We start from the raw sequence: 8,644 nt of genomic DNA, 5'->3' as shown, positions 1-8,644 counted from the left end.
TTTGCTTTTTTAGTGATTAGTTTGGCCACCTGTTAAATAAAATATTCTGATTTGAGACTCTCTTATCCATTATGTTTAGTGTTTTCCAATTTTTGGACAATTTTCAAATATGTTTCACAACATTGTATTAGTTATTGGGTAAGAAGGACCATAAAGATAATACACGATTAATATTGATCAATCATTGGAGGATAATATTTGTTGCTTTGTGAAATGATTTAACATTAAAAGAGAAAGTAATGTCAAACGAAGATATTATGGACTAATTGAGCTGACGATGAAGTTTAGTCAAGAGCAAACGCATAGTAAAAACTATCAAATTTATGAAAGTAATTAACTCTCGCCACGCAGTATTTTAACAACTCAGGGGCTAATTAAAAGTACATTAAACAGTGGCAGAGAAACAAATAAGAATAACTCGAACGAAATAATTGAGGTTGAAAAATTAAAGGGATGGAAACGAAGAAATATGACGGCATCAAGAGATTATTGGACAGAGGAAATTGAGTGAATATATTCATCAGGCCATGTTAGGATTGCAAAATGATTATGATAAATGACATAACAAGTTTCGAAAAAGACGGTTACATTGTAAAAGAATATATATTTCAATGTCATTAACGAATTGCTAATAATTACCCTCCATACAATCTGCGAAACAACTTCAACGGATGCCCGATGTAAAATGCATGCGTTATGACGTAAAAGCAGAGAAAAAGAAATAAAAACTAAATGCATGAATGAAGAGAAAGAATCCTCCATTAGACTCTGAAGACTGATGACACAACGACCGAAGTTCTGCTTTCGATTCGCCGCCATTGTTCGCGTTTTGAGTTCGCGAAATCAACCCGCCTTCGACGGTCACGGAGGGTAATGAAGGTTCGCCCTTCTTCCCACGTCGTCGTCCCCATACCACTCCATCTCCCCTCTCCCCGTTATCCCACGCCTCATCCCCAGCGAGGAAAGTGAAAGGATGCACGATACTCCGCTTCCTCTGGATTTCCCAACGCACGACGCCTGCATGAAATCATCGACTCCCGCTCTTCTTCAAACCCTTCGCTCCTCTGGCTATTAGCTCAGTGAGCCACCCATCCACCCGAGGCGTAGCGAGTTCCGTTACTTCGCTTCTCATCAGCGATTCTCAGCAGAAAGAGAAGAAAAAAATGAAAATTTGTAGATCGGGCATCCCCAAACTATGCGTCACGACAAACTGAGAACACATTGTATCAAGTGAAGTGAAGCAGAAAGAATTGCTGCATAAAGAAAAATATCTGAAGCACAATTAAAGAAATAAAATCAAATTACCACGACTTGCAGGATATAATAATTAAGGCGCTATTTGCTCTGATCTTTAAGAAATGTATTATATCAGCGGTTTCATATCACATGCGATAAAAATGTGTGTATGCATATATATATATATATATAATGGGCTGACACACTATAACACAAATAGAATAGAATAGCAACATTTAAAAGGACACGGATAATTGTTCGAGCTTTCGGCCCTCTCAGAGGCCTTGCTAATAAAGACCAGAGAGACTGGGTCTCTCTTGAAGAAGGCCTCTGAGAGGGCCGAAAGCTCGAACAATTATCCGTGTTTGTGTCCTTTTAAATGTTGCTATTCAATTATATTTGTGTTATATTGTGTCAGCCCATTATTGTGCCGCTCGTGTGAGTTTTTCCGTACAATCGTTATATATATATATATATATATATATATATATATATATATATATATATATATATATATATATATATATATATATAAAATATCTTCGAAATGGAACGCTATCGGCGACGCACAAATATATAAAAACACAGATGTAGATTTTTAGAATATAGAGACACAAAGAAAGGACACTCACAATTTGTTATTTTACGTTTCGACAGCACGGCTGTCGTCTTCAGAATCTATATTAGAATTATATATATATATATATATATATATATATATATATATATATATAATGTGTGTATATATATATTTTATATCGATAAAATTGACGCTTAACCGAGATGACATAATGCAAAAAATGAATGACACTTCGCTAAATATGGAAACGCATAAAAGAAGACACTTTTCTATAACATTCTAGCAGCCATGTCTTCGTCGGCCAAAGATATGTCACATTCACATATTCTTTTACGTTATGAGAGCACGAGTTCTCTTTCTCGGATAAAAAATTGTGTGTATATAGTACATACACAGTGCATGCATATATATGTGTATTTATATGCACGTATACATACACACACACACAAATATGTATGTGTATGTGTATATATATATATATATATATATATATATATATATATATATATATATATATATATATATATATATTTTGAATATGTATGTATTAACGTATACTACCTTTATTACAACCATCGCTGAATAGTTCGCGGGGCATCTTTCAGGTACAATCCCCACAAGATTTATATTGACGCAAATTCCGTGCCCATGTGAGAAATATAATTCTTCTCTGATCACTGTTCGATACTAACATTCCTGCAACGGTTTTTATGTGAAACACGCATGGATTTTTGTCTACATTTTCGGTTTAAGGTGGCGTCAATCAAATTGCTGGGTAACTCTCACCTCACTGGATTCACGACAAGACAAATTAAATGACGACGCCGTGTATTCCGACAGGTGACGACCGACGTGATGCAGATCCGAAAAACTTTGCGGTCGATGGACAGACGGGGACAGTTCTCTGCCGCGTAACAAACTCAAGTCATCACTTATGATGATCGATATTTTCTTATCTCTCCTCCCTAACGAAGGCCGAAACAATCGACCATTCAGATGAATCCTTGGTAAACTAGATCACAGTATTCACCTCGGCAGGGTACGGAGAGATGATTTTTTTCCCTTAGAGGTCTCTTCCGGAGGGGAAGATTGGGAAAGAGAGAGATGAAAAAAATGTTGATTTACATTTATGTCCCATTGATGACCGTCATCGGCAAAATTATTCGGCTATTAGTCATTCGCAGCTACCATTGAGCGTCACCGAATCAAGCCCATTTTGCGTCCTTGATTCGGGACGACGGTCGTCGTGCATCCATTGCTCCTTCTTCCCACTCTTATATTTATTTTTTATTGGATCGAATTTTCGTTTCTTCCTCCCTCTATTTCCGTACTGTTGCATCCAAACTGATATCGCAGTAGAAATCTGCAGATCTAGTGAAATTTTCAAGATGTCGACCAATACCACGAAGTCCCCAGTTGACATTTCCAAGCCCATGATGTTTTAGATTGAGACAGAGGAAGGAGGAGCGTTTCCAATTCAATTCACTCGCTCATGGCTTGGCCTGCCTGGTGACCCTTTTTTTCCTCAAGGAAGCGTGAAGGTCAGCTGGAAACAGAGGCGGGGTTGACCCTCGTCATTCAACCTTCCAGAATTGGTAAAATTATGACCTTTCTCTCAGCGATGAAGGAATCCTATGTAACGAGCTTTGTGATTTTGAGGTGGTAGGTATGCTGTTTTCATTTTGGTAGGTCATTAAAGACTAGTCTTCTTATGAAAAAGCACTCTGACAAAAACACGTGCATGTCTTAGTGGCTGAAAATGAACCTTTGGCGTTAGGCATTGCTACATGAGCTGATGTCAGCCAAGTCATTTACGTCAAATGACTTCTTAGAACTATTCCAAAATTATTTCGCCGACGCATAATTAGTGTATTGTTATATTAATGATAAAAATTAAGAATTAACGAGACAAATAATTTTTTTTCATTTCTGATCTCCGATTGACGAAGCCTTTGAATGTCTGAGGAAAAAGTGTGGAATTACGGAAATTTCGTGAAAGAAAATATGAGTATTTACCCATTTCCTAAGTACCATGTTCGTCTCTTACAATATATCCCCAGATAAGAAAAGCCGTTCTGCAATGCGGTTTAGAAGAAATGAAATCTAAAATTGTTTAGTGTATTTTTTCAAGATTAGAAAAATGCCTAAAACACTATAGGTGCAAAGTTTTCATAGCGATAATAAATGGCTTACCTTCTATTTTCTACGTCCACTCAGTGCAGATTAATGAAGTCTTCGCAACGAAACACGTTTTTCTTACTCCCAAACTTGCAGAAAAATAAAATCCGAGCACACGGAGCACGAACCTTAGAATGAATACCTTTCGTCCAAGTCACTCTCCCGAATTGGAGCTCCCTTGTATGAAAACGGCCAAGGTCCAGCATGAATTAACTTCGGATCCATCCAAGAGGACAATGGCGCCCACATTTAAGGAATAATGGGACGAACTGGAGAGAATTTGAGGATGGGCGGGCCGGATTTCACGCTTCTCATATAAGTGAGGGTCAAGCCGTTAAATGCAACCAACATCCTTTTCCATAAATTAATGCCGAAGTTGTAAATATGCCTTATTCTTCGGCTCCATTAAAATGTTGGACAAACTTTAAACTCACTCGGCAATCAATGGTTTTAGGTTGAAAGCGGCCGTGTACATAATCACTTTATGGTCACCCTATTGTGAGAGCGTCAAATTGGCTACATCATAACTTCTGGTCGAAAGAAGAGAAAGCTTCACTCTCTTGTGATTAAACGCTTGATGATGGTTTCAAATGAGGGTGTAGTATTTTCACGCGAGTATTTTTTTTACCTTTAATTCATTTAAGTCCGTGAACCTCACTAATGCGAAATTATTTATTTTACAAGTGAAAACTAAAATGGGAAAAATCTTTGCGTGAAATTAAATTCCACAAACATTATTTTCAAGGTTTCTGCCATTTGCCGAATATCTTTATAAATGAATTTTATCCATGAGTATACGGTTTTTCTGAAAGTCATGATATGTAATCCATAAAATAAATCTTCAGACACATGTCAGTTCAGCCGGTATTTCTTGCGGGAAAAGGGCTTACTGCCACAAAGGTCATCTGTTCAAATACCGAATTCAGCAAAGCTTCTTTGTTACCGATGACGGCAAGGTTTTTGATAATGCTGACTGACACCGGATATAGTTTATTTGGATCCGGGGAAAATTGGGAGGTTTCGAATTCACATGCTTAGTAAAACTAGGATGTGCAATAAATTAAACCATATTTCATCATCCACTCAATATCAAAAATATTACTGAAGAAAAACTAAATAAGTATTTTTAAATAAATTTAAAAAATTTTAATTCATTCCAGATTTTAAAGACATCTTTTCGGTACAATAAGCGATATTTTCTATACAATTTATGCTAAAAGCACTTTATGTTAACAACTGACCAACAGCGTGCTCGACCATTTCACATATCAAATAAAATTATACTTGACTAGTTCTATTCTCCTATGTCATTTTCGGAAAAAGATACAGCAGTAATTTTTAATGCACCTAATCCACGTATATTAATGAGAAGTTTGAGATTTGGGACGGCTTCTTAAAACTGTGTTAATGTTTCGTTTTTCAGGGACTGTAAACTTTATATACTTTATGTGCCCTTTGACTTAGCATTTTTATAAATTATCACATATCAGAAACAATAACCCAAGCGGATCGTGGATAAGAGAAGGAAAGCGGGACAATTAAGGAATAAATTACGCAAATTAAAACGGGACTAGAGTTCCTGCACAGCTTTCTGAATAAAAATTCGTTCAAGGTAGGCATTCAGATGGTATTGCGTTGAACCACCAGAAAGATAGCATCGAGGGGGAAAATTTTCTTTCCTTACTGCCATGGACCTTACACGAAAATGTATCTTACGTAATACTAAAGGCTGTGAATATTGTGATAGATGATATGAAGCATTATAGTTTGGAAGCGGCAATGTTAAATAAATAATTGTTAATCCTACAATTGTTAAATATAGCACTAGCTACATATATGCCGGTATTATGCGGCAATGTTTAGCCTTGACCTTGAGAAGAGCTAATATTAGGTTTGAGAAAGTAAATGCAAGTAGGATAGGAGCTCCATTAGTGTTGAAACTGATACAACCAAAGCTGAAACATTGATTTCACTAAAAAACCTTAAATTTATATTTAGATGAATCTAGAATCCACAACTTTGTAAAATTCCATCTTTATGAATACGGAGATTCAATCACTCCATTTTTATTTCCGTCTACAAAAATGCAGATACGTTGGGAATCAGCGTGTTTTCATGAAAGGAAACAACATAAGGATCTTTGATATTAGTATTATCGCTCACCAAACATTTACCCCCTACTTTCGATAAAATCGAAAACGTACCACCCCTTAATTTAAAATTGCGAAATATTAAAATAAGAGAGGACTCATGATTGACAGCAGAATTCTCCGGAAGCTTTAACCCTGAAAGAAAAAAAACGCGGTTGGTGTTCGAAAAAAAGAAATCTCGTTCTACTTCACATGAGGGGGAGGGTCCGGAGGTGGAAATGAGTAGCCGTGGAGGAGGCGGGTAGATAGGAAGGAGAGGGAGAGTGAGAAGGGTGAGGAGGGCCGAGGAAGGAGGGAAGAGGGCACGGTGAGGAAGAGGCGGGATGGCGGAGGAAGATGGCGTGAGCGTGGAGGAGCGGAAGGGAGGGTTGGGGAGGAAGGTTGTGGTGGGAGGTGGGGAAGAGGGGTTCCGGCCCATTTAGAGGCCACGTGTCGCTTAAGGGTTCGAGGCCCGATGGTCACCGGCCGAGGTGATCGATGGGAAGGGGGAGACGCTGGAGAGGGCGGGGCAAGTCTTGGATCCCGACTATAAAACGGAGTGTGATGTCCGTTTTCGCCAGCAGATCAGCGGAGCTTCAAGCCACAGTGCCAACGTTGCAGGTCCCTTCGAGCCGTCGCCATGATCGCCAAATCGGTAAGAGAAACCGAGGCGTACGCCACTGGACAAAATGGGATATCATTACTAGCAGTGGTGACGCTTGTTCAAAGTTCTATCTATTTCAACGTCTGGAGAGAGAGAGATTAGGAAAGTTAAAAAAAAATATTCTCGCGTCTTCTACATTGAGGCCCATCTATTCTTTGGATTTGAAAGTCATCATGGTCATCTCTCGTTGAAGTCTCCAACGAGCCAGGGATCATCCTCTCCCCAGAGTTGAAGTTTCCGTATTGTTCTCGATCAGAAGTTTTTGTTTTTCTTCGACAGAAATTGTGAAAATCACGTAAACGATATCTCGCTTCCGATAAATGGAAGTGTTACAGAATATTTGAATCTTCACTTATTTCCCGAATGTGAAAAAATCCAGCTCGACAACGGGAAAGGAAGAAAAAAATGTTCATTTCCCGAATTCGGTGGAACGTCAAAGATATTTAATTTTTGTCGTGAAGAAAGGGAGGGGAGAGTTTTTTTTCGACATTCTTTTCAGTTTTGTTTTCAGAGTTAATAAGAATATTTTCTAAATTTGTTTCCTTCTAGGTTGCCCTCATCTTCTGCACACTCGCCGTCTTGTGCAATGGAGCTCCTCAAGCCGCCAGGTACCCCGCCGGAGTTGATCCTCATGCCTGTCCCAATTACCCCGACTGTGACAACGTAGCTCTTGCTGCTAGCGTTGCCCAGCAAGCCCAGGTACCACAAGCCGCTCCTTACTCTGCTCCATACGCCGCCCAGTCTTACTCCTCATACGCCCCACCCTCAAGCGGTGTCCCCCGGGCCGCCGACGCCTACCCCGCCGGAGTCGATTCCCGTGTCTGCCCCAACTATCCCTACTGTGGACCCACCCCCGCCCACGTCCCCGCCGCTCCACAGCAATACAGGGCACCACCTCCCGCCAACAACTGGGCCGCACCCGCACCACAGAACAACTGGGCTGCTCCCGCTGCCGCACCCAACAGCAACTGGGCCGTCCAGACTCTCAGTAACTGGCCCGGCTCTCAGCGTGCTCAGAGCAACTGGGCCGCACCCGCTCCCCAGAACAACTGGGCTGCACCTGCTCCTCAGAACAACTGGGCCGCAGCCGCTCCTCAGAGCAACTGGGCCGCTCCTGCAGCTGCACCCGCACAGCCCGCCGCAGCCCAGTACCCAGCCGGAGTGGACCCCCATGTTTGCCCCAACTACCCCTACTGCTATTAAATTTCGACGACCACTGGCGATACCTTTTGGACGAGGATCTACAAAGACGCTCCATGTGCAGAAAGAAGATGTGACAAAAAAGGCTGATGGGACGGTCCTCCTGAGGAACCGCACCCGCTCACGTACCTACGAATTTCACCTCGCACGAGAGGGGACGATGTTGGCAGACGAGTGTCCATTCATTGTACATGCACGTCATTAATTATTTCTGTAATTAATTTCTGTAAAAGTGCAATGGATGCTCGTGGCTGATGCATAAGCTTTGCTGTGATGCTCATCTCATGAATGTATTCACATAATTATAAATGTGCATATAACTTGGGCCAAAATATTTTTGGTGCTCGTATCAATAAAACCATAAAAGGTTTCAAAAATATATTTGTGTCTCATTTTTATTGTAATATCTTTCTCGCCTTTCATTGGTATCAATATTATGCGACATTATGGAAATCTTATTTTTTTTCAATGGAATGGCCGTAATATTTTGTTACTAAAATGAAAATAAGATATGTTTCTTTATTATTCATTCCTTAAATTCTTATTTTCCTTAGGGATTCTTTCTGAATATTTGTAAATATTTTGAAACCTAATGAAATGTTATTTAGTTCCTCCTTCATATGCTCACCTAATGCATTTATTGAATATAGGAACCGT

At 39.8% G+C, this 8,644-nt stretch overlaps 1 protein-coding gene across 1 annotated transcript; it reads left to right on the top strand.

Annotated features, from left to right (window-relative positions):
• The first annotated feature begins 6,718 nt into the window (after positions 1–6,718).
• On the top strand, positions 6,719–8,354 carry LOC139700436 (vitelline membrane-like protein). The gene is made up of 2 exons (XM_071599040.1): positions 6,719–6,778; positions 7,337–8,354. The coding sequence occupies exons 1-2, from the start codon at positions 6,764–6,766 to the stop codon at positions 7,988–7,990; spliced, it is 669 nt and encodes a 222-aa protein (XP_071455141.1). The 5' UTR covers positions 6,719–6,763; the 3' UTR covers positions 7,991–8,354.
• Positions 8,355–8,644: the final 290 nt, after the last annotated feature.

Source organism: Hetaerina americana, unplaced genomic scaffold, assembly GCF_022747635.1.
Source record: "Hetaerina americana unplaced genomic scaffold, ioHetAmer1.1.p SCAF_1, whole genome shotgun sequence".
NCBI classification, from domain to species: Eukaryota; Metazoa; Arthropoda; class Insecta; order Odonata; family Calopterygidae; genus Hetaerina; species Hetaerina americana.
This window is presented reverse-complemented; position numbering and strand designations above follow the sequence as displayed.